Source organism: Papilio machaon, chromosome 6, assembly GCF_912999745.1.
Source record: "Papilio machaon chromosome 6, ilPapMach1.1, whole genome shotgun sequence".
In the NCBI taxonomy this organism is placed as follows: Eukaryota; Metazoa; Arthropoda; class Insecta; order Lepidoptera; family Papilionidae; genus Papilio; species Papilio machaon.
Genome location: NC_059991.1, coordinates 3,316,575 through 3,341,966, shown reverse-complemented (window position 1 = coordinate 3,341,966; position 25,392 = coordinate 3,316,575). Strand labels below are relative to the sequence as shown.

At 36.5% G+C, this 25,392-nt stretch overlaps 5 protein-coding genes across 6 annotated transcripts; all 5 read right to left on the bottom strand.

The window, feature by feature from the left end:
- Positions 1–1,199: 1,199 nt before the first annotated feature.
- On the bottom strand, positions 1,200–1,982 carry LOC106716522. The gene is made up of 2 exons (XM_014510043.2): positions 1,910–1,982; positions 1,200–1,730 (listed from the first exon to the last, which is right to left on the bottom strand). Exons 1-2 carry the CDS (start codon positions 1,919–1,921, stop codon positions 1,200–1,202), a joined length of 543 nt encoding a protein of 180 aa, XP_014365529.2. The 5' UTR covers positions 1,922–1,982.
- A 4,090-nt stretch (positions 1,983–6,072) lies between these two features.
- Positions 6,073–7,686, bottom strand: LOC106716553. Its single transcript, XM_014510083.2, has 3 exons — positions 7,611–7,686; positions 6,492–7,499; positions 6,073–6,389 (listed from the first exon to the last, which is right to left on the bottom strand). The coding sequence occupies exons 1-3, from the start codon at positions 7,620–7,622 to the stop codon at positions 6,138–6,140; spliced, it is 1,272 nt and encodes a 423-aa protein (XP_014365569.2). The 5' UTR covers positions 7,623–7,686; the 3' UTR covers positions 6,073–6,137.
- Positions 7,687–9,972: 2,286 nt separating this feature from the next.
- On the bottom strand, positions 9,973–10,829 carry LOC106716523 (cuticle protein 8). Its single transcript, XM_045678328.1, has 3 exons — positions 10,784–10,829; positions 10,310–10,708; positions 9,973–10,226 (listed from the first exon to the last, which is right to left on the bottom strand). The coding sequence occupies exons 1-3, from the start codon at positions 10,793–10,795 to the stop codon at positions 9,984–9,986; spliced, it is 654 nt and encodes a 217-aa protein (XP_045534284.1). The 5' UTR covers positions 10,796–10,829; the 3' UTR covers positions 9,973–9,983.
- A 6,613-nt stretch (positions 10,830–17,442) lies between these two features.
- LOC123721066 (cuticle protein 19-like) lies at positions 17,443–18,371 on the bottom strand. The gene is made up of 3 exons (XM_045678325.1): positions 18,321–18,371; positions 17,843–18,241; positions 17,443–17,756 (listed from the first exon to the last, which is right to left on the bottom strand). The coding sequence occupies exons 1-3, from the start codon at positions 18,330–18,332 to the stop codon at positions 17,505–17,507; spliced, it is 663 nt and encodes a 220-aa protein (XP_045534281.1). The 5' UTR covers positions 18,333–18,371; the 3' UTR covers positions 17,443–17,504.
- Positions 18,372–20,626: 2,255 nt separating this feature from the next.
- Positions 20,627–24,664, bottom strand: LOC106716524 (cuticle protein 8). 2 transcript variants are annotated; one of them, XM_045678327.1, is made up of 4 exons: positions 24,628–24,664; positions 24,184–24,546; positions 20,956–21,321; positions 20,627–20,869 (listed from the first exon to the last, which is right to left on the bottom strand). In XM_045678327.1, the coding sequence occupies exons 1-4, from the start codon at positions 24,637–24,639 to the stop codon at positions 20,627–20,629; spliced, it is 984 nt and encodes a 327-aa protein (XP_045534283.1). In that variant the 5' UTR covers positions 24,640–24,664. The 2 variants fall into 2 exon arrangements, with proteins under 2 accessions (XP_045534283.1, XP_045534282.1); XM_045678326.1 differs by lacking the exons at positions 20,627–20,869; positions 20,956–21,321 and adding an exon at positions 23,769–24,061 and having other exon boundaries at positions 24,148–24,546.
- Positions 24,665–25,392: the final 728 nt, after the last annotated feature.

The following is a 25,392-nucleotide window of genomic DNA, read 5'->3' as shown; positions in this document are numbered from 1 at the left end:
TGGACATTCAATTTTTGGTGAATTTCTATCGTTTTCAAATTATAAAAAACAATGTGTGACATTAGGTACTCTTGGTTTTAATAAATATTTAATTGTCTTTGGTCTGACTACTAGAGGATCTTGATTGTCACAGTTTAAAAGGTACAGCAGTCGTTTTGATATAAATAAAAGTTATTCCATTTTAACCAAATTATTGATATAGACTACAATAGATGAATAAAGCTACATGACTTACCCATTTGCATTATTGTTGTATTGTTTAGAGAGCATAATATACGCCTTAACCGGCTGCTCTGGACTATTTAATAGTTCTTGATTGCCTAGTTCAACTTTGATTGGCTCTTCTGTTGTTTTGTCTGTATTATATTGATACATAAATGGATTGCCTACACTGACCTGCAAAAATAACGAGTTAATATGATACATAACACAGCTCTAAAAAAAAATTGTGGCCCTGGATATCTTCGCTAATTTTTACGTTTTTAAGTGCCCAGATTACGAATATAATCATGAAAGTTCTGTTTAAATTAAAAAAATCAGAGCAAACCTAAGAAAATCATTGATTGTTTCATGAATAGTGTGCATTAATGGACACAAAATCATTTTCTTGTCTAGGGCAACAGAACCACTGTAGACCAGCGTAATGACAATAACTTAATCTTAATTTAAAAAAACTTGAGAGGTGTCAAGGGACATCCGGATGGAACGAAGTTCCTTTCTATTAATTAGTGAAGGAACCAATGTTTATTCTATGAATATAAAACTTAAGTCTTCACAAGAAGTACATTTTATTTCTATGAATTTTCGTTATATATTGTCACGTCGTTGCCATGGTGAAGTAGCGCTCATTCGTCGTTAACATACTTACTATAGCAAAAAGTGTCGTGACAACTTTTCGTAAGATTTTTTTCCGTCTAGCCCCCTTTCACAACGCGCGATAAGGAACTTCGTTCCAAAAAAAAAACAACAAAACCGACTGGCTCAAACTCTAATGAATGCAATAGTGCAATCTATTTTACCTGCGTTTTTAAATAAGCGAGAAGATTTTTGTAATTCAAACTAAATAAACTGTAATGTTATATTAACAATGAACCTTTTCATCTATAAAAAAGAAAAAATTAAAATCGGTTCCGTATTTTCACTATATAGATTACCTAACAAAAATAATTAAAACATTTAAAACAACTTTATGATAAATATTAATTCAATTGATAAGAATATACCCGATTAATGGTTTCCTTATTTGTCAAATCAGAGTTCTCTCTATTCATTTCTTTTAATTCTGGAAAAATTATTTTTGGTTCGGGTATTTGAATATTATGCCCGTGTATAATTGATCCACGTGAGTTCTCATGAGAATTATTATCATCCAGCCGTGGTTCTATGTTATTCTTACTTAATTCAAAATTACTGAGAATAAAACCAGGAATAGTCGGATTCACTTGTATTTCTTCTTTAATTTTATATTCATCAGCTTTCAGAATTAAGGGTGCGTATTGGATGCTCGCGTAACCATATTGGTCCTTTTCATTTTTACTGTTGGCTGTATTTTTTACAGTTTTCTCTCGATCATGTATATGTTCAAATTCCGGCGATGATGAAGTAAGCTTGTATACCGATTCACGATTATTGTTAGGATTCGGCGCTTCTTTATTGTCATTTTGAATTGAAAATGCATGCAATTCGGATTTTATTATATAAATTTCCAATACGAGTACCAATAGAATATTCTGAAAAGAAATATTTTCATACACTTTGTTACTGCACAATTAATCTAAATTTAATATTTTTTTTAGATTTAAATTCTTGAATTTTTTTGTGACAATAAAATTAATGCAATTTGACAAAAGTCAAAAGTCAAAATGAATTAAATATGGCTGGGTTATTCTTGTTTCTAATGAACACTTACTTTGACACGCATAATGTAAGTGCACTACATAAGTAGAAACCACTGGAATGTTGGAATGCCTTATCCCACTTCCTAATCCCACGTAAAGCACCAAAAGTCACAAGTATATATTAAAAAAAACTGTTGTTCCACTAATTTGGTGAAATATTTGCGAATTGTTATTCTTCACTGCTTTTCACGAGCAAATGAAAGTCAACTGTCACTGGCTACATTTGTTAACTAGTAAGATCTTTCAGAGCGATGCATGATGTAAGCTATTATTTCATTCTTATCTATTGTTTGTGAAATGTTATTGAGAAGTTATCACATCACGGATGCTACAAAGAATTTGTTTAATAACATCCATTACTATAAACATAGCCATAAGACTATTTCTGCGTCTTTGTTTTCTATATTTTATGAATAGTGTAAATTATTCTAAATTTAGTTTTAAAAATTATTTGATATTAATTTCTCAGTATTGACTTTGCCAAGACGAGTTTAAGTACCGGGGAATCTCTTTCGTTATTTTGACATTTTTTCTTTATTGACGAACCCTCATACCTTCGGTGTAATTAACGGCTGAAAGTTGAATGTCAATTAAACTAACAAACGATTAAAAGCCGCCGATTAAAGTGACGCGAAATTTATACAAAAGAAGCATATTCGTACACTGTATTCAATTATGTTATTATCATTTTGATCAACTGTTGTAATTTTTATTTGCAGAGCACCGTTTGAATATGATTAAATCATTTTATCTACTTCATCGAATTATAGCAATTGTTAATTGTTACACGTAAGTTTGTTATTAAATCGCATATATTTATTAAATAATGTCTTTCTTATGGAAAAATTATGTGCTAATATAAAATAATCACACTGGTATTATGTCCGCCTCTTAAGTTAAATAGATCTTTATATAGAGCCAGATATTACATCATCATAAATACTCGTGATTGTCTAAAGCTCTAAAGTATAATATCGACGCCCCCGCCGAATAACCCCGTAATATGAAAAATCATTTTTTTCAGGAGAAGCAAAAAACCGTATTTCTTTAATAACTTCATCAATAATTATTGTACAAGAATCTTTTAGATACCAAAACAAAGCTATTTTTTATAGCTTCATTGTATTTAATTTTCATTCATGTACATATTCTGGGCGTATTCTGTGCTATGAAGGAAAAAATGATAATACCGGAAATAAAAAAAAAAACTGTTTAAATAATGACTTTTTATCTCCGTAATTAACATTAAGGAAAATACAAAAAAAATACACAACGTGAAATGGGACCTTTAGATGCCGAATTCAACGGAAAAGCAAAAACCCGGTAAGACTGTATTACAGGATTATTCGATGGGGGCGTCGAATTTTGATCACGAGTCATATTTTAGCACTTGTTACATAGTAATAAGATATATAACAATATCTATGTAATAAATGAGAAAAGTATATTTAGTTGCGAAAACTAATCTCTTTTAAATAAGCAGTCAGTCAAAAAAAAAGTTGTTGACACCTGGCGCTCGTTCATATTTAGAGGCCAATGCCTGCGGCGCGGCACTCGGGCATGACTGTGGTCCAAGTTATAAGATTATTGATTTGGGACAAATTATTTTCTTATAAATCAAATATAAATCAATTATTTTCAAAACATCTGCAAGATATCATTTGAATGGTTTCTGATTTAATGAGGTACAATAAATGTTGAATCAAATAGTTTTGTACGAAAATATCCACTAACTTTTAAAATGTAAGTAAATTTTTACTGAAAATGTCTATATTGAAAAAGTATTTCTGTATCTTAGTGGATCCGATAAATTTAATTTTGTTTACTTTATAGTAATTTAGCCATAAATAGCGGAAAATCTTATCATACTTAATATTAATTTTCGTTTCTTATGCCTTGTACCATACAATTAAATCTACGATTCGAACGCGTGTTATGCAAAGAATATCGTAACGCCGACATGAACCGGTCAAATATGTGACTTGTTATCCCTGGCCTTAAATCTAGGCCATTTTTCGACTTACAATGAAACGTTCTATGGAATTGAACTCCTTAATTTATTAATTCGCTTGATAATAAATTGAGTGGGCGGGATAATTCGAGTACCGCTGGTCTGTTGAAATATTTTTCTTTCGTAAATCATAAGTATATTGACAATTCTCAATTTTTTAATTGAACCAATGACTGGTTTAAATATTGAAATTGACAGTTGTGGTTATAGTTAAGAACCAGAATGTAGCATATTTTTGTAATGTCGAAATACGAAAAATATGAACGAAAAAGTTTTAAGAAACGTAAAGTTATATTGAATATTTATTTTTTGGATTACTATAACGTATTACATACATATATTATAAATTGTAAACTTTGCCCCATAAAATATTTTAATATAATTTAACTATGCAATTAATATTATTAGTAAGGAACATCTAAAATAAATTTAAACAAGACATGTAATAAAGACCTTTTAAAAAATGTAACCGCATCTCGTACATGATTCATCTTCATTCCTGCGAGATCAGTTCAGTGACTTTTGACCGACCGTGACAGATGATGCGCTAAAAATATACACTCTTTAGCATTTCTGGTTTCATTCATAAATACTACACGATCTTATCGAAACACGTTATGACGTCACGCGGCTTTTATACAATTTTGTGTATACCAAAAAGCTAAATCTACATTCTTTCAAATTCATATTTAAACTGTCTCACAAAATACAGTTTATTTGGATAAATTCATATGTTTCGCAGTTACATTCAGTTATTTCAGGACAGCTGATAAAAGGGAATATATTTTAATTAAAAAGGATGAACTTAACATTATAGCATACTAGTTGTCGCATACTCCGTATGCGCGGAATTAAAAAAAATTAATAGCTAACCTATGTGTTCTTCCAGACTATGTTCTGCATCTGTGCCAATTTCATCAAGATCCGTTGAGCCGTTTCAGAGATACCTTCAAACAAAAATCCATCCATCCATCTAAACATTCGCATTTATAATATTAGGCTCCGAGCCCCTCGGTGGGGACCTATAGTGACCTGATGATGATATAACTTTTAGTAGTACACACACTTGTTAATTAATTATCAAGTTCTTGTTTGCGATAACTTTATAATGTTTATAGAATTAAAAAAATATTGTGACATTACGCGACCACCTTGTCCCACATAATTAACTATGGTATATAAGTGATGTGTAAAACACTAAACAACTAATCAGAGCGGAGATTCTGTAGGCTCACTTCGTTATTAGACCGGATCTTAAAAAGAACATGTTAAAATAAGCCGTCTTGTAACTCGTAGTATCCGATTCTGACTAATTGTTCTCGTCAGTTATAAAATTGTCACTTTTTTTATTCTTTAGTGCAGATTTTTTTTTATTATATTTTACCTAAGGGACTACTTTAGTTATTAATTAATGATTCTGAGCGTGGCAGTTAAGCACTTTATATCTGATTTCGCTCAATTAAAAATTCCATCAGTCAATATCATTTAGTTTTAGTCGTACTCGTTCCTTTTTATCTTCCTTAGAAATTGTCTAAAATTTTACTGAAACTTGATATCTTAATAAATTCGTGTACAAGATGTGTAAAATACCAAGACCTTTTTTATATCATAAGGTGTCAAACGCGCAAACGGCGTGAATACGTCTAAATAGCGAAGCGTCCGTTGTCCATAGACATCCGCCATTGCAGATGCGTTGCGTACTAATAATCAAAAGTGGAGGCGTCGCATAGAAAGACGATGTATCTCTCTCTTATGATGACTCTTTATGATGTATCCTTTTAGTTGCTGAGCGACTTACGCAATATAATGTCATAGAGGTTCGTACACAGGCACGCGTCGCCGACATTTTATTATTTCGTCGCCAAAGCTTGTTTCTCAACATCGTCCTGAGAAAAGTCGCTACGATTTTCAAGATCATGGAGTAAATCGATTGACATTTTAGAAATTTGTGTTAGTGATGTAGTCAGTATGACTGTTATTACCGAATAGACAACTGGTGGTGACGGTTTTATTTATTGTTTACTCGCGACGACGCATGGATACAATACTGGTTTCGAAGATTTACGTTTCTTTGAGAAATAAAGGTCTTAGATTTTAGCTTTGTCAATTGAAAAAAGGGATTTTGTTGAAAGGTTAAAAAAATTAGATATTTTTAAATGTTCTCTTTATTAATTTACTTATATGTAACACTTATATATTTGACCATTAAACGAGTGACTAGAAGGAACTTAATGTTGTGCGATGATATGCTGAGGTGCATGCGCGGGTACTGGGTGGTGCGCGGGCGCGGAGTTGGTGACGACCGCGTTGAAGCCGCTGTGGTCATCGGCGCTGTACTGCACGGTGCGCACGGACCCATCGGCCTCCAACAGCGAGTACTGGCCATGTACGGCGTCGCCGTCGCGGCTCTCCTGCTGCGACTTGTTGTCGCCGGTGTGTCCGTCGGCCACAGAGTACGCGAAGTCGTATCTCGGGTGAGCCTGGAATTATATGTTGAACATTGAACATTGATTGATCTGTATTATATTACTTGAGGGGATATATTAAGCTACATAATGACATTGACAAGTAATAGTACTTACATATTGTTCTACGTGTTGCGCAGCTGCAATAATGCCGTGGCTAGGAGCCGCGTAATGAGATGGGGCAGTGACTGCGTAAGTAACAGGGGCGATGGCTGCCGTGGCATGAGGTTGGTCCTGACGTAGAATTGTTTGAGAGGAAATACCGTGGATAGATGCTTGTTGAATGGGGTTTGATCCATATCCGTAGGATGAAGAGTAGAGTGAGGAAGGAGAAGAGTAAGTGGACGGAGCAATGGCGATAGAGGAGATGCCTTGATTTTGACGTATGATGTTCTGTGAAGAAACTGCGTGACCACCAGTGTAGCGAGCTTGCGATGTGTAGGCTGCAGGAGCAGCATTAACGTGAGTGGCTGCGTAACTAGGAATAGCAGCATAAGTAGGAGCGGCATACGAAATTGGTGTTGCTGCAACGGCGAGCTGAGGTTGGTCATGGCGCAAAATTGTCTGGGAAGATGTAGCATGACCTGCAGAAACTCGAACCGGGGATGTATTGTACGATATAGGGCTAGCATAATTACTGTGGGAAGCCGCGTAGTACGACGGTGCAGCAGCGTAAGAAATAGGTGCCGCTGCTAAAGTAACGTGTGGTTGATTATGACGTAGAATAGTTTGGGAAGACACAGCGTGGCCTGAAGATACGCGAGCTGGGTATGTTTGGTAAGAAACAGGAGCGGCGTAATTTACGTGTGAAGCAGCATAATGAGCTGGGGCCGAAGTGTAGGCAAGAGGTGCAGTTGCGAGTGTGACACGAGGTTGGTCGTGACGTAAAATGCTTTGAGAAGATACAGCATTTGTGGCGATATGAGCGGGAGTGGAATGGTAAGCAACTGGAGCGACACTGTATGAGATCGGAGCGGTTTGAATGGCCACAGGTGCTGCATGGATGGTCTGGTGCTGGTCGTGGCGCACGATGCTTTGCGACGAGACCGCTGCTGCAGATGAGTAATGTGGCTCGGCAATGAGCCCAGCAGACGCAATCGCCGCGAAGGCGCTCAAAATCAATACCTGGAAAATTTATAAATTTTTTAGATAAATGTGAACTCATAGGAAGATAATTTTGTTCAAAATATATATATATATTTTTAAAATAAGCACGATCACAAATCAGTAGCTTACTTTAGTCAACATGTTTTTGTGTGTTCTGCAGGTACTGATACACTCGTCCTGTAAAAAGGCGCTTTTATATAAATTGTGTTTCACAACACAAGGTCGACGAGTAAATTACTTGTATTTTTCTGTGAACTTAATAGTTTCATCTTACATAATAATCAAGTTTAAAAAGAAGTGAAAGGCGATCAATAAAGAAATGTAGTCCTGTTCTAGTAATGATAGATAGTTTTTGCGAAAATATTCAAAAATGTATAATAATTGTTACAAACCGTAATTAATTTTATGTCAAATAACTTAAGCTTTACTTTTAATTGATTATTCCCAACTTTTATGTATTATTATAGGCCAGAGTTTTTTTTCCCAAAATTACAATATTTGAATAAAAAACAGTTTATTCGATTGGGTTAAACTTAAGTTTTGAAATTCTTTTGATCGAGTTCCAATGTTTTTGTTCAACGTTTTGGAAATTATCGGTACGTATGTACAGTCAGCTGCATATATACATATGCATTCATTAATAAATTTCATTAATAAAAATATGTATATACGCATCTCTGCGTATGATTCGGAATACGATTACTTTTTATTGACATATTCGTGCATACTTAAGTTTATAACTGAAGACATATACGAGTTTCTAAATCTGTTAAAGTGTATATATATTTATACAGCCGACTGTACCTGTTTATTAGGACTTTGACCTATAACTAAGCTTACTAACCAAATCTTAAACGTCATTATCCTTTCAGAAAATATAAATAGTTCGTGATTTAGTTAAAAGTAAACGATAGATTTAAGATTGTAGATAAGATAAGTAAATTACTGTTTATAGTTTATTCGAAGTTCAACAATCAAAATAAAAATGTGAAGGGAGAAATAAAGCTCGAATGACCGTCAATACAGTTATGTCAGTTGGTCAATGACATTTAAAATTTTACGGATTCCGTGCAGATACTTTTATTTAAGCTTTAACGAGCTTTATGTTTGCTACAAATTCTACGTCGTAAGAACATCTTTCTTATGCTCGACTCAATTTAGCTTATCGTTGGTTTCTGAGACCAAAATCCTGTGTAAAACATATCGTTTTCTCTATTTTGTCAAAGATAAAGAGACGGATGGCAACATTTCAGAAACCAATGAACCTGGATATTATATTATTCTTAATAAGGATTGAAAATGTTCACAGTCTTTTCCGTTTACGAACCTTCACAGTTTTAAACTTTTGCAAAACTCAAAGAAATTCCCATACCAAAATACTAGTTATAACTATTTTGCTCTATTGAGCCGAAATGATTAGCACTTTCCTTCAAATATTTTATGCAAAATAGCTATTTGCCAGAGAAAAGTTAAAAGCACAGTGTCATGGCAATACCGGCCCCGGGGTTGAGGGGCCAGTGCGCACTGCGCAACCTTTTTTGTACATTTATTTTTCTTTTTTTTCTTCTTGACGTTTATTCATTTTTCTTCATTAAATAAAAAAAAACAGTCTTGTAAAAGCAGTTCTTTATTTTTGATGTGAATATATAAATATAGCTATTGAAAGCTTCAGCTCATAAACAAATACATTCATAACGTCTAACATAACGTCTCGGCATGTCAAACGAAACGGTACAAGAATTAATAACGTTCTGTCTTTTGCACATCAAACGTCTTTGGCAAAGATAAAGATGACAATTGTGATTTTTCAATGTTTCTATATTTTGTATTAGCTTATTTCACATACATAACTGACGTAGCAATCTAGTATTTTTTAATTTGAATCATATAAATTACAGCCATTTTCATATACAGCCAGAGAATATTTTGGCGTAATAAATACGAGACATATGAGTACATGCAAGTAAACCGTACAGAAATAAAGTTTTAAATATTTTAAAAACTTTATTAAGGCCTCTTTAAATTATTTAATTATCCCATCCAAACTTATCTAACATGCTACAAACACTGCTAACGATGAAACTGAAAATTCATGAATAAACACTTTCTTCTAATAATAATGATTATTATCTTCTAACTCATAGTGGCGAGTTTTCATGCACTAGTTAAACTTAAATGTTGTATGGTTTAATATAATTTAGTGAGAGAAATATAGCCCAACTTAATTACTATTGGGGGACATAAATCATCGAATCGTTATAAATTATCGCAGCAGATTGTGAGGTAAATAAAGCAGAGAAAAATCTCTGCTCAGCGGCTCCATTGCGTGAATCTTACGGTAGCCAATACTATTTTTGCAGATTGTGGTTAAAAATGATGAGTTGGAACAACTGAGTAAATACACATTTGTAGCTTTCATTATCATCTATTGAAATCTAAAATATTATGCATTTTTCAATAATTTAATAATTACTATATTTAACATATGATTATCGACAATGTTTAGTAATGGGAGAGGACTGCATGTGCGGGGGCGGCGTGGTGCGCAGGCGCAGAGTTGGTGACAACAGCGTTGAAGCCGCTGTGGTCGTCGGCGGTGTACTGCACGGTGCGCACGGAACCGTCAGCCTCCAACAGCGAGTACTGGCCGTGCACGGCATCGCCGTCGCGGCTCTCCTGTTGCGACTTGTTGTCGCCGGTGTGTCCGTCGGCAACGGAGTACGAGAAGTCGTATCTGGGGTGAGCCTGAAGAAAAATGATATGTTTAATACCTTCAAAATCACAGAGAATACAATAAATTTACAGTAAGTAATACATATTCTACTTACGTATTCATCTTGGTGCGCAGCGATAAGCCTAGTGGCGGGAGCGGCGTGGCTGATGAGGGGCGCGGCGTAGTGTGCAGGTGCGGCGGCGTATGCTACGGGAGCGATGCCGTACGCGGCACGCGGCTGCTCGTGACGCAGGATGGTCTGAGAGGACACGGCATGTCCGGCGGAGATACGGGCGGGGGCCGCGTAGGTTGCAATGGGAGCGGCTTGGTAGGCGAGGGGAGCGGCGTGGATAGCGACGGGAGCGGCGTGGATAGCGACGGGAGCGGCGTGGATAGCCTGCGGCTGGTCGTGGCGCACGATGCTTTGGGAGGACACGGCCGCGGCTGAAGAGTAGTGCGCCTGGGGTAGGAGACCCGCTGCAGACACCGCCAGAACGGCGCTCAAAACTACGATCTGTAACAATCGGATAAATTAATGTTTATCTAACATTCTTAATTAAAATCCACTATCATATTACATGGCACTCACTTTAGAGAACATTTTGTAAGTGTACCGATACAACTACTGATATGCAATTCGTTAACGCGGTTTGCTTTTATACTGATCGGGCTTTACTTCCAACAAGGTCAACATGTAAAACAAACATGCGTACTTTTGTATTCACAAAAATTTAGGATATACATATGTAGTGTTCTTTGAACGACTACTAGTCGCCATTAATTTTTACAAAGTATATCTTTCATTATTATTATTTTATTTTAAGCAAAATAACAACATAACAAATGAAAACGTTAGTTAAACAGTGGAACCTTTTTTCTGTACCTCTAGGACTGAAATCGATAATACGATACCATACATTAGCAAATAAAATTATTATGTCGAATACACATGGGAATGTCCAAATTTGATTTAGAAAACGCCGAATTTAATTTGTCTACGCCTAAAAGGAAAATTCTTTGTCAAATTAATTTGATGGAAAATATAATATCTAGATAAAGAACAAGAATAACTAGTCACGAATCTGCCGGAATTAGGTAATTATGCCTTCAATGTAAAATTAAATATTGTAAAATATTTCAAGTACACTATTTTTGATCTAGAAGGTTAACCATCAGCTGGAAGAAATTATATAGTGTTTCGGATAAAATTATAATTTGTATTGTATGTATAATCTCGCTAAGACCGACTGCCCTTATGCTATCTGTTCTTCACAAATATTGAAAATAATCCTACTTCTTGATTTATTTGAATATTTTTTGCCTTTTCAAGGCGTTGATACATATAATTTCTTAATACACAATACAATAACAAATTACTTATTACTAGGAATTACTATACTACTAAATTATTACACGCCACCTATTAATTGAATTGAATCTTTTTGTTTTAATTTTAGTTCATAACTTTCTTTTGTGTGGCAATAAACGTTTATTCTGTTCTCTGTTCTGTTCTCTGTTCTGTTCTCTGTTCTGTTCTCTGTTCTGTTCTCTGTTCTGTTCTCTGTTCTGTTCTCTGTTCTGTTCTCTGTTCTATTCTCTGTTCTGTTCTCTGTTCTGTTCTCTGTTCTGTTCTCTGTTCTGTTCTCTGTTCTATTCTCTGTTCTGTTCTCTGTTCTATTCTCTGTTCTGTTCTCTGTTCTGTTCTCTGTTCTGTTCTCTGTTCTATTCTCTGTTCTGTTCTCTGTTCTGTTCTCTGTTTTGTTCTCTGTTCTATTCTCTGTTCTGTTCTCTGTTCTATTCTCTGTTCTGTTCTCTGTTCTGTTCTCTGTTCTGTTCTCTGTTCTGTTCTCTGTTCTGTTCTCTGTTCTGTTCTCTGTTCTATTCTCTGTTCTGTTCTCTGTTCTATTCTCTGTTCTGTTCTCTGTTCTATTCTCTGTTCTGTTCTCTGTTCTGTTCTCTGTTCTGTTCTCTGTTCTGTTCTCTGTTCTGTTCTCTGTTCTGTTCTCTGTTCTGTTCGCTGTTCTATTCTCTGTTCTGTTCTCTGTTCTGTTCTCTGTTCTGTTCTCTGTTCTGTTCTCTGTTCTATTCTCTGTTCTATTCTCTGTTCTGTTCTCTGTTCTGTTCTCTGTTCTGTTCTCTGTTCTGTTCTCTGTTCTGTTCTCTGTTCTGTTCTCTGTTCTGTTCTCTGTTCTGTTCTCTGTTCTGTTCTCTGTTCTGTTCTCTGTTCTGTTCTCTGTTCTGTTCTCTGTTCTGTTCTCTGTTCTGTTCTCTGTTCTGTTCTCTGTTCTGTTCTCTGTTCTGTTCTCTGTTCTGTTCTCTGTTCTGTTCTCTGTTCTGTTCTCTGTTCTGTTCTCTGTTCTGTTCTCTGTTCTGTTCTCTGTTCTGTTCTCTGTTCTGTTCTCTGTTCTGTTCTCTGTTCTGTTCTCTGTTCTGTTCTCTGTTCTGTTCTCTGTTCCGTTCTCTGTTCTGTTCTCTGTTCCGTTCTCTGTTCTGTTCTCTGTTCTGTTCTCTGTTCTATTCTCTGTTCCGTTCTCTGTTCTGTTCTCTGTTCTATTCTCTGTTCTGTTCTCTGTTCTGTTCTCTGTTCTGTTCTCTGTTCTGTTCTCTGTTCTGTTCTCTGTTCTGTTCTCTGTTCTATTCTCTGTTCTGTTCTCTGTTCTATTCTCTGTTCTGTTCTCTGTTCTGTTCTCTGTTCTGTTCTCTGTTCTGTTCTCTGTTCTGTTCTCTGTTCTGTTCTCTGTTCAGTTCTCTGTTCTGTTCTCTGTTCCGTTCTCTGTTCTGTTCTCTGTTCTGTTCTCTGTTCTATTCTCTGTTCTGTTCTCTGTTCTGTTCTCTGTTCTATTCTCTGTTCTGTTCTCTGTTCTGTTCTCTGTTCTGTTCTCTGTTCTATTCTCTGTTCTGTTCTCTGTTCTGTTCTATTCTCTGTTCTATTCTCTGTTCTGTTCTCTGTTCTATTCTCTGTTCTGTTCTCTGTTCTGTTCTCTGTTCTGTTCTCTGTTCTGTTCTCTGTTCTGTTCTCTGTTCTGTTCTCTGTTCTGTTCTCTGTTCTGTTCTCTGTTCTGTTCTCTGTTCTGTTCTCTGTTCTGTTCTCTGTTCTGTTCTCTGTTCTGTTCTCTGTTCTGTTCTCTGTTCCGTTCTCTGTTCTGTTCTCTGTTCTGTTCTCTGTTCTATTCTCTGTTCTGTTCTCTGTTCTGTTCTCTGTTCTATTCTCTGTTCTGTTCTCTGTCCTGTTCTCTGTTCTGTTCTCTGTTCTATTCTCTGTTCTGTTCTCTGTTCTATTCTCTGTTCTGTTCTCTGTTCTGTTCTCTGTTCTGTTCTCTGTTCTGTTCTCTGTTCTGTTCTCTGTTCTGTTCTCTGTTCTGTTCTCTGTTCTGTTCTCTGTTCTGTTCTCTGTTCTGTTCTCAGTTCTGTTCTCTGTTCTGTTCTCTGTTCCGTTCTATTCTATTGGCCTTTCAAATAACATACTATATTTTGTATCTTTCGAAAAACTCGTAATAACAAGAATAGATAGTGATAAGCTCTTTTATTTAAAGTACACGTGTCATTGTTGGTTTTTTTTATTCCTGTTCTAATAACTACGTCTCAAGAGCTTCAACTCGTACGAATGTTATAATATTTATGTAAACCCTTACTCTAAAAAAAACAGAGAAAACAATAGTATTCTATTTTTTTATATCTTAAGGTGTAAACGAGCAAACGGCCACCTAATTCGCACCTCTCCGGAGAAAAAACCCATTATGTGATATTATGGGTTTTTTAATGTTATTGCATAAACGTCATCTGTGAGGTCAAATACACATCCCTAATTTTTTTCAGACTTGAAATATCAGTACTTTTAATAATATTGAAAAGTATGGTAATAATATATTGTTAGGACTGTTGAGGGTAGTCTCACAAAAGGTTTTATAAGGAGGCGTGCGCTGCTGCTCGAGGCAGTCTCTTTCCATCCTTCATTGCGGAACGTCTGACATTTTTGTTTATTAACGTTCGATTTGAGTTTGATACTACAGCGAGGATTATTATGAAGTAGAGTTAAATTCATTATTTCGCTGTTAGTTTAATTCTTTTAAATACTTTTGCATCAAATATCTTACATCAGAAGTGGGATAGGATCCGCGTGATTCTATCCACTTTGCTCACTTTGTGTTTGTGTTTGCATTTTCGTGAAAATAAATGCAAAGAGAAAAATGTCAGGTCGTTACCGTGATAATTGTTGTAGTCGTAGCAAGTTGAGTCGATATCAAAGTCGTACCAGTGTTCGCGAAACAAGGGTAGCGTGGACCAAGCTGTTTATTCTGCATGGGAATGTGTGGGCAGTGAGGCTCACGCGCTGTCTGTGTATTTCACAGCAGACAGGATTGTGGACACGATCTATTCAATTTGTACTGCGGTAAGATCGAACCAATATTTTTATATTTCAAGTTTTGATGCCAAATAAGTCAACATTAGACTTTTAAATTAATTTAAAGATGTGTTCTTTACTAAAGACTGAAATTGAATACCTCGATCAGTTTATTAATGAGGGTCAGGTAAGGCCGAGTCGTGGCAAGATTTAACACGTTACATGCCAACATGATTTTTTCATTTTAAAGTGAACTTGTAAGGCTAGTTCGGTTGCGCTGAGCGTGTTAAGCCATTACCTGAGTCAGACGTATGTCATTATGTCATAATAGTCATTGATGCCCTTTATTAGTTCAGTTTGCTTTGTCCATGTATTGTCGAGATGCTCTGCGTTGCGTAGACTGCGGGATACCCAACTGCAGAAGTGAGATTGTGAACGGAATGTGAGACGTTCTGTATCAGGAGATGCTTCTAGGGTATTTTCAGGACTGACAAACTGCGGGTTGCCATTAATATCATGTAGAGGACGGACTGCGGGACGCTTGCCCTACATGGTGCCACGGTGAGGGGAGTGGACTCCCGAGACATGCTCTGCTTTTTTTTTAACGGTGAGACATCTTTTGTTCGTATGACACGCAAACGTCGTGCCTATGTTATACGAACGATTGTGTGATACTACTTGCGTATAATAAGCGAACGTCGTGCCTATGTTATACGAGTAGTTATGTATCTGACATGTGTGTAATAAGCGAACGTCGTGCCTATGTTATGCACATGTAGATGACACATGATATGCGAACGTCGTGCCTATGTCATGTGCTGAAGTCATTTGTGTAGATGAACTATGCAAACGTCGTGCCTATGGTTCACTATGTTGTTGTAAACGAACTATGCAAACGTCGTGCCTATGGTTCACTATGTTGTTGTAAACGAACTATGCAAACGTTGTGCCTATGGTTCACTATGTTGTTGTAAACGAACTATGCAAACATCGTGCCTATGGTTCGCAAAGTTGCAAAGAAGTACAGGAGGACGAGGACGTTCTCCAGTCAGGAGAGGCCGTGTTAGGACTGTTGAGGGTAGTCTCACAAAAGGTTTTATAAGGAGGCGTGCGCTGCTGCTCGAGGCAGTCTCTTTCCATCCTTCATTGCGGAACGTCTGACATTTTTGTTTATTAACGTTCGATTTGAGTTTGATACTACAGCGAGGATTATTATGAAGTAGAGTTAAATTCATTATTTCGCTGTTAGTTTAATTCTTTTAAATACTTTTGCATCAAATATCTTACAATATAATATTCGTTTAAAGTTGCTGAATAATTTGAACACAGAATAAAACCATAAACTTTCCTTATTCACCTATTTTTCGTGTGCAGCAACGCTATTCGATATTATGGCTTTCTTCTGGTAAAATATTTTGATCAACAATACTGTAATGCCTCTTTACACAATACGAAACAGTTCGGTTTCAGTATAAATGATAATTAACTGCTGTAGTCATTTTATATCTAACGAGAAAAAAGACATAATCTTATATTATAGTGCAGTGACTGCATCTAAATTATCAACGAATAAAGCAATAATATATTGATGCAGAAATATGTTTGGTTCTAACCTAACGGTGAAAAACCACCTAAGATAACTATACAAAAACAAAAAAGGATAATAAGGTTGGTATTATACATTTTATTAAATATCAGCTGTTTTATTTTATATATATATATATATATATATATATATAATTTTATATAGAATTATATATATAGAATTTTTAAAATTTTAATATATCTACTAATAATCGATTTATAACGAAAAAACAGTTTTTTAATTCTCCTGCACAATTGTACATTTCATATTATGGCTTTCTTCTCCGGAGGGTGCGAATTATAGAAAGCGAAGCGATCGCTGCCCATAGACATCCACAATTGCAGATGAATTGAATGAAGGTAAATCCTATTGCTATGCGTCCCCTTCTCCATCAAATCCACTTCCCATCCTTTCCTTATAAAACAGAGTGGGAAGGGAACGTGGACTAAAATTAAGTCTCTGGTACGCACACACATCAGACATAACGTGGAATTGCTTCCACTTCACGCATCTCTTCTGTGTGGTTGTGGTATTGCTCCGGTTGAGCCTGCCCATTCGTGCACCTAACAAATATTTGTTCCGGGATCTACCACCGTTGTATTGTTTATAGCAGATTCTGTTACAAAAGTAGTACTAGTATGACATATGGTATTATTTTAATCACACACTCCAACACACACCTATTTCATCATTTATGATAGTTAATGCATGAGTCCATGAGTGCAATTTTCGATTTGTGTGAAGTCAATCAACCAGCAGTGAGCAAGCGTGATTTAATAAGGCCTAGTCACTCCTTACTTTGGAAGACTATGAGGCCTTCGTAGGGAACACAGCCCATAGCTGAAGACGATTACTACTCGATTTGATTCATTAAAGATTCATGAAATTTGAAACAGCTATTTTAGCGCTATTTACTGGCTTTATTTTTACAAACTTATTGTTTTGCTTATGTGATAAGTATTATCCTACATACAGTTACGTCAATTCAAAATAAAAAAAATACATAGGACTATTTCGTATCTTTCCCAATATTTCTACGAGTAGTAGTTTTATTTAAACTAGAAGTCGTCCATTGGTCTATATATGACCACAATTTTTTTTTATAAAAATAGCTTTACGAACTTCACCACATTGACTTTAACGGCGTCAAATTTCAGGTTATTCCGTTTATGCAATTTCCTTAAAAGGGGTAAAAAAAATCGCTTTGCGCATAATGATAAGCTAACAAACAGAAAAACAATGAACAGTGGATTTAAAAAATAAACATAAACGAATACTTCATCCTTAATTGCAATCATAAATGATAAAGCATGTTTATAATTTTTAATGTTTATTGCAATAAATAATGACAGTGCTAAGATTCCTAAAGGATTTTTGGTCAAATCAATGATGTGCGATTATGTGTTGAGGAGCGTATGAGGGAGCGGCGTGGTGCGCGGGCGCAGAGTTGGTGACAACTGCGTTGAAGCCACTGTGGTCGTCGGCGCTGTACTGCACGGTGCGCACGGAACCGTCGGCCTCCAACAGCGAGTACTGGCCATGCACGGCGTCGCCGTCGCGGCTCTCCTGTTGCGACTTGTTGTCGCCAGTGTGTCCGTCAGCCACGGAGTACGAGAAGTCGTATCTGGGGTGAGCCTGAAGAAAAAAGATAACAAGATTAACACTTCCAAAATCACAGAGATTAAGCCAAATTTACAGTAGGTAACACGTATTCTACTTACGTATTCATCTTGGTGCGCAGCGATAAGCCTAGCGGCGGGGGCGGCGTGGCTGATGAGGGGCGCGGCGTAGTGTGCGGGTGCGGCGGCGTACGCTAGGGGAGCGATGCCGTACGCGGCACGCGGCTGCTCGTGACGCAGGATGGTCTGAGAGGACACGGCATGTCCGGCAGAGATACGGGCAGGGGCTGCGTAGGTGGAGATGGGAGCGGCTTGGTAGGCAAGGGGAGCGGCGTGGATGGCTACGGGAGCGGCGTGGATGGAGACGGGAGCGGCGTGGATGGCCTGCGGCTGGTCGTGGCGCACGATACTTTGGGAGGACACGGCCGCAGCTGAAGAGTAGTGGGCCTGGGGCAGGAGACCTGCCGCTGACACCGCCAGTACGGCGCTCAAAGCGAGGATCTGTAAAAAATTTATGAATTAATGATAATGTAACGTTCTTTATTATTTTTTTATTAGTATAATATTTCATGTCACTTACTTTGGAGAACATTTTGTAAGTGTTGCGATTCAACTACTGATATGGCTTTCGGTGATACGACTCGTTTTTATATTGATCGAGAATAACCTTTGACAAGGTCAACGGGTCAGAAAGTAGTTTTGCATACTTTTTTCACGCATATTGTCTAAAATGCTTATATTATAATTATTCAGTACATTCAATCAGTCCTATTAGGAGACGTAAACTAACTTTAAAATATTTTACCAAGTTAGAAAGAAACAAATCAAACTTTTAATTTATTTATCTTCAATTTAATCTTTAAGAACCGTAAAGTAATGGTGGACATTTAGAAGAATACAAAAAGTACTGAAACCATAGAATAAAGTTTGATTAATTATGAGAGCGAGCTTAGCATGTTTTTGTTATCAAAAATCTAATTAATTGCACAAAAAATATAGTAAACTGGTAAAAATACTTAGGGAAATAATGCACAAACTCAGTTTTCACATTGTTGAAACTTTGACTTATTTGAAAAATTAACAATTTTGATCTATATTGACGCAGTCTATATTCTAGAGTCTAAATAACAATATAAAGTAATTTTACTTGTTATTTAAGTTTCATCATTACCTTTACCTATGTACATGTAATTGCTGAACATCTGTCTAGCTAATGTAATAGTAACTACAAGCCGATAAAATTTATTGGTTTCGCCATCTAAATCAATTACAACATTGTAATTTAGACAGGATATGTAATTAAGCAAAGACGGAAAGTAACTAATAACTGCGTATATATTTTTATTTAAGCTAGCAATATTCATCTAAATAATTCTGTAAATAATGATGAAACTAGCGCATACAGTAAAATATTATACAATAGTTTGTTAATCGTACTAGCCCATTCACACTTCCGTTAAAAGTGGTCGCGATCTGACCCTGTATATATAAGTGATTTGGACGGAAAAAATTGACCTCTACAACGCGTTCCAATCTTTAGTCATACGTGCAAAGAATGAAGATTTTAATTTCTTCATTTTAGTGAGAAGTATGTAGTACTGTACTGTACTGTACTATACTGACTGGATCTGCAGGATGCTGGCTTTTGCTGTTCTTTACGATGTAAATTATATCAAATATTGGTTTTATAACCTGATCTTCTATAACACAAATGAGACAATTTATCGAAACGTATCTGATGGTAAGATGCGATGGAGTTTCCAAAATGTTCGCAACTTAAGTAGAACCTTCCGTGGACCTATTTTCCTTTATCATTACGGTCTTTTGGTCATATATTCTCTGTACAGAATCTCGTTGTAGTTCATCAGCCGAGTGTTGGGGGATTTAAAAAATTATGAAAGGATTGATGTCGACAACCGGTCGCATGCTGTGCGAAGTAAAAAATCATAGAGTTTTCTATCTAGCTCGGTGTCGAAATTAGTGTCGTGAATCTATTTTTTCCAAGATTCGAATCACTTCCACGTCTAATGCCACTTCTTATTAATAATAATTTCTTTGTGGACTGTAAGATCTTATATACCTTTTAGTCAATCGGGTAATAATGAAATAGATCTGTAGCGTTCGTTCTATTTCATTGAAATCTAAAACGCCATTTAAAAAATATCAAAATGACTCCAACTGCAGTTTAATTATCCTACAAAGCCTACGTTGCGTTAACTTTAGTTAAACTTAGAGAGACAGAAGATTACAATTTACAGTAAAAGAGACGATGTTGCCATATTGAAACTATTTCAAAGCGAAATTTTTATTTCGTCTAACATAAATTCATCCAAAGAAAATAATAGTTTAACTCGTAATGATAACCATGTAAAAATAAGTTTATAAAATGTTAATCTAGATAATCAAACCTTTTAAAATAAAAAAGAATCCCACTGACTCCGTCTCTAATAAATGCGATATAGCCATCTATTGGCTGCATTTAAAACATATATTTGAACTTTTTGAATTTGATTAATGGTTTGAAATGAAACACTTTTTCATTTTACAATATGTTTGAAAACGTCGAAAAAATGAATTAACAAAAGTAAAAAAGTTATGACGAGTAGAATACGAATTCGATTTTCTTTAATTGAAAATTTTTATTTTCTTTCGTTCGCTTCATCCTGTACCCATGTTATATATATATATAAGCTTTCACAAAGGAATTTACACATAAATCTGCACACATTAAAATGAACTTCCATCCACACGAAAACCTTTTGTCATTCGGATAATAATAAAAGAGATCTGTAGCTTTCATTACATTTTATTGAAATCTAAAATTAGCATATTTAAATAACTTAATTATCACAAAGAGGCAGATTGGCTATTGACAATGTTTATTGTTTAGTGATGAGCGAGGATTGCGTGTGCAGGAGCGGCGTGGTGAGCGGGCGCAGAGTTGGTCACGACCGCGTTGAAGCCGGTGTGATCGTCAGCGCTGTACTGCACGGTGCGCACGGAACCGTCGGCCTCCAACAGCGAGTATTGGCCGTGCACGGCGTCGCCGTCGCGGCTCTCCTGTTGCGACTTGTTGTCGCCGGTGTGTCCGTCAGCCACGGAGTACGAGAAGTCGTATCTGGGGTGAGCCTGAAGAAAAATTATAACAAGTTTAATACCTCAAAAATCACAGAGATTAAAATAAAATTATAGTAAGCAACACGTATTCTACTTACGTATTCATCTTGGTGCGCAGCGATAAGCCTAGCGGCGGGGGCGGCGTGGCTGATGAGTGGGGCGGCGTGGCTGATGAGGGGGGCGGCGTGGCTGATGAGGGGCGCGGCGTAGTGTGCAGGTGCGGCAGCGTATGCTAGGGGAGCGATGCCGTACGCGGCACGCGGCTGCTCGTGACGCAGGATGGTCTGAGAGGACACGGCATGTCCGGCAGAGATACGGGCAGGGGCTGCGTAGGTGGCGATGGGAGCGGCTTGGTAGGCGAGGGGAGCGGCGTGGATGGCTACGGGAGCGGCGTGGATAGCCTGCGGCTGGTCGTGCCTCACGATGCTCTGGGAGGAGACAGCGGCAGCTGAGGAATAGTGTGGCTGGGGCAAGAGACCCGCCGCGGTTACGGCCAGTACGGCGCTAAGTGCTAAGATCTGTAAAATGTATTATTTTTTAGATATCTGTCAATACACAGTACTATAAAGAATATCAAACAATGTTTAGAAATCGTTAATTTTTTATCTATATATTTGCAATGCGTTTTCTGTGTAATTTTTTTTAAATCGCCTATTAAAAAAACTAATTTGGTAAAAGGTAAGAAAATCACGAATTATTAATTTTAATAAACTTCTTTAAATTAAAGTAATATGTACTTATATCAATCATGAAATCACAATTAAATAAATATATCCTACACGTTGCTAAACAAAAGAATTTCGTTAAACTTACTTTGGAGAACATGGTTTGACCGGATGTAAAAATCAAGTGATAAAGCTTGCATTGGTCACAGAGCTTTTATAGTAGCTAAATTTCGGCATTAACAAGGTCGACAGGTTAAAAGCTACCTGAGCGTGATTTACTTCTTATATGGTGAAATAATAACTTAAAATACACTTTTACTATTGTTCCAACAGTTTATTCTGCAATGACATATCAGTTATATTTGGACTGTGAATATAGGTATATGCTTTCTTGCTCAGTGACTTGCCTTAACTTGTTTGATTTTAATGCGTATTAAATAGGTAGGCTTTCTCGTTCCTAAATAGGAGCAAATTTTCGGCTTCAAATTGGTTTTCGTTGTTATAACGTTATGGCGTCGTTCCTTATATTTATTAATTTTTATTTAATTAGTTTTGGGCTAAACCGGATATGCATTGCAATTCGAAAGTTAAAATATATTAATTACCGTTGGTTTCTGAGTCACAAATCTCTGTATAAAACATATCGTCATCCCTGTCATTACCTTTGACAAAACAGAGATAACAGTATGTTTTAAACGTGGACTTCGGTCTCAGAAACAAACGATAAACGACATATGTCTTAATAAACAAATTAATGTCACACTACAATAAGATTCATTATTTTATTTCATACTAGCTGTTGCTCGCGACTCCATTCGCGCGAAATTAAAAAAACCTAATGATTAGTGTATGTGTTCTTCCAGACTATGTTCAACATCTAGACCAAATTTCAGTGAGATATGCTGTTCTGGTGATTCCTAGTACTAACAAACATCCATCTATCTAAACATTCGCATTTATAATATTAGTAAAATCTTTATGTCATAAACCTTCTTCGTTGTCTTCAGAACATCGTACAAAAGATTCGTAAAATAATACAGTAGTTATAAGAAAAATTATCGAAGTTTGTAAGTAACTTCACATCATTTAAGGAGTATTTAGTTTTTTTATATTTATAAGAGAAGGGGGCAAACGAGCAGCGGGAACACTGAGTTTATAGTATTCTAGAGTAGCTAGTTGATGATAGTAGAAATGATAAATTTCTTGTAAGATTATTAAAAATAATTTCTTTATTACTTGACTGCGTTCTTCCTTGCATTCAGTCACGTTCATTTTGTTTTACAGTAAAAAAAAAATTGAGTATTAATGATACCTATTGTAAGCGTTGACATATACCGTAAATTAAAATTGTTGCACTTATTTACGAAGATCGATTTACGAAGTGTAGGTAAAATCGTTTAAATATTTTTAGAGATAACAGTAGTTTGTACAAGAACTAGTTATTGACCGCGATTTCGTCCGCGCGGAAGAAAAAAAACAATGTAAGTAGCCTGTACTTTGTTCTAGACAGTCACTGACACTAGACAGTCTATTAATATATATAATTTCATCCAGATACATTAAGCCTGTTTGGATTTACCTGCTAACAAACATCCATCCATCTAAACCATCGTATTTTTAATAATGTTATAAGTTAGATTAGTAAGAAGTAAGATTATCCATGTAATGAGCTTTTAATTTAAGAACTGGTATGCTTAAAGTTGTATAACTTATAGCATAGATGTTGTATACCAACACCTGCTGGTAGATATGACAACTATCGTACGTAAAGCTATATTTATGTACAACAGTGATTATATCTGTAAATAGCCCACTAATTAAAAACATAGTGTTCTTTATTTTTTAACAATACTTGATTGCTGATAAACGGAAACTTAAAACATAATGGCGGGTGCTAATTTATAATTCAATGACTCAAATGGGACATATTTTTCGCGCGAGAGCATATGTTTTTATGTACATATGTGGCTTTGTAATATATTGTAAGTTCAATTCCATTTTGCTTAAACGACATTCAGTTTTGAGTGCTATTCTTAACTTAATTTATGTTCCGGCTTTATCCTAACTGTTTCGTCACCGTAAATTCATTAATAATCTCTTACTTATTGTTTTTTTTTTTGCTTGCTGCATATATCGCAACGTGCATAATAGAAAGGTATACCATCATAGGTTTATAAACATTATCTTGTCAAAGAGAAAATTCGTATTTTGATTAAATTTTAGCTTTTATTAAAATCTAATATCATATTTAAATAACTTAATTATCACAAAGAGGCAGATTGGCTATTGACAATGTTTAGTGATGAGCGAGGATTGCGTGTGCAGGAGCGGCGTGGTGCGCGGGCGCAGAGTTGGTCACGACAGCGTTGAAGCCGCTGTGGTCGTCGGCGCTGTACTGCACGGTGCGCACGGAGCCGTCGGCCTCCAGCAGCGAGTATTGGCCGTGCACGGCATCGCCGTCACGGCTCTCCTGCTGCGACTTGTTGTCGCCGGTGTGTCCGTCGGCCACGGAGTACGCGAAATCGTATCTCGGGTGAGCCTATAATAAAAATAAGTTTATTAAAAGAGGTCATTGAGAATATTAGTTATTGTGATCATTGTGTTTATGTTTTTAATAAAACATACGTATTCATCTTGGTGCGCAGCGATAAGCCTAGCGGCGGGGGCGGCGTGGCTGATGAGGGGGGCGGCATGGCTGATGAGGGGCGCGGCGTAGTGTGCGGGTGCGGCGGCGTATGCTAGGGGAGCGATGCCGTAAGCGGCACGCGGCTGCTCGTGACGCAGGATGGTCTGAGAGGACACGGCATGTCCGGCGGAGATACGGGCGGGAGCCGCGTAGGTGGCAATGGGTGCGGCTTGGTAGGCGAGGGGAGCAGAGTGGATGGCGACGGGAGCGGCGTGGATGGCCTGCGGCTGGTCGTGGCGCACGATGCTCTGGGAGGATACAGCCGCTGCTGAGGAGTAGTGGGCCTGGGGCAGGAGACCCGCCGCAGACACCGCCAGGACGGCGCTCAAAGCTATGATCTGTAACAAATCATTATTAGGTTATTGTTATTAATAATTAAATATCGCATGCAATACGCATCGTTATTTTTATTAACTTACTTTAGAGAACATGGTGCTAAAGTCAATAAAAATCAACTGATAATTCTTTCATTGCTTGGAGAGCTTTTATAGTTAGTAAATTTTAAGAATCGCAAGGTCGACAAGTCAAGAGCAGTTTGACATGATTCATTGTGGTCTGTGTGAAAGTACTCTATGTAAGTATAAGTCATAGAATATTTTTAAAATAAAAAGTAAAAATTGTAAAATGTAGCTTGTGAAAGTCGAAAATATTGAAACAGAATAATCTTTCAAGGGATCAAGGAATTAATCTGAAAATAGTTTCTCAAGTACTGGTCGATTTGTTTACATATATCAAACAATAAAAAACTAACAGCAATAGCGGGAACAATATTGTTTATAGGAAATGTTGTAAATTGTTAAATACTTCTAATTCATATATAATTATAATGAATGAAATACAAATAATGTTTATAATTATGTCATAAAATTATTATCATTCTGTTCTTCAATTTTAATTAAAATAAATCTAACCTCATATATTACTGATTAAATTAATTGTTTTATTAACATGTTAAAAGCATTTTGCCCGGAGGCCACTTATTGTTAATAGAGCTCTGGATTTGCCCGAGTGGCAAAGAATATACATCTGATCTATTTTCTAATATAATCAGTACTATCCTTCTCAGTGATGATCATACGGATTAGTAAAACCTTGTAAACGCGGGCACGAACGGCCCGCGAATTTCTTCTTCGGTTACTATTTTTGTTTGTGTTAACTTCTAAATTAAATAAAGTGTGAAGACA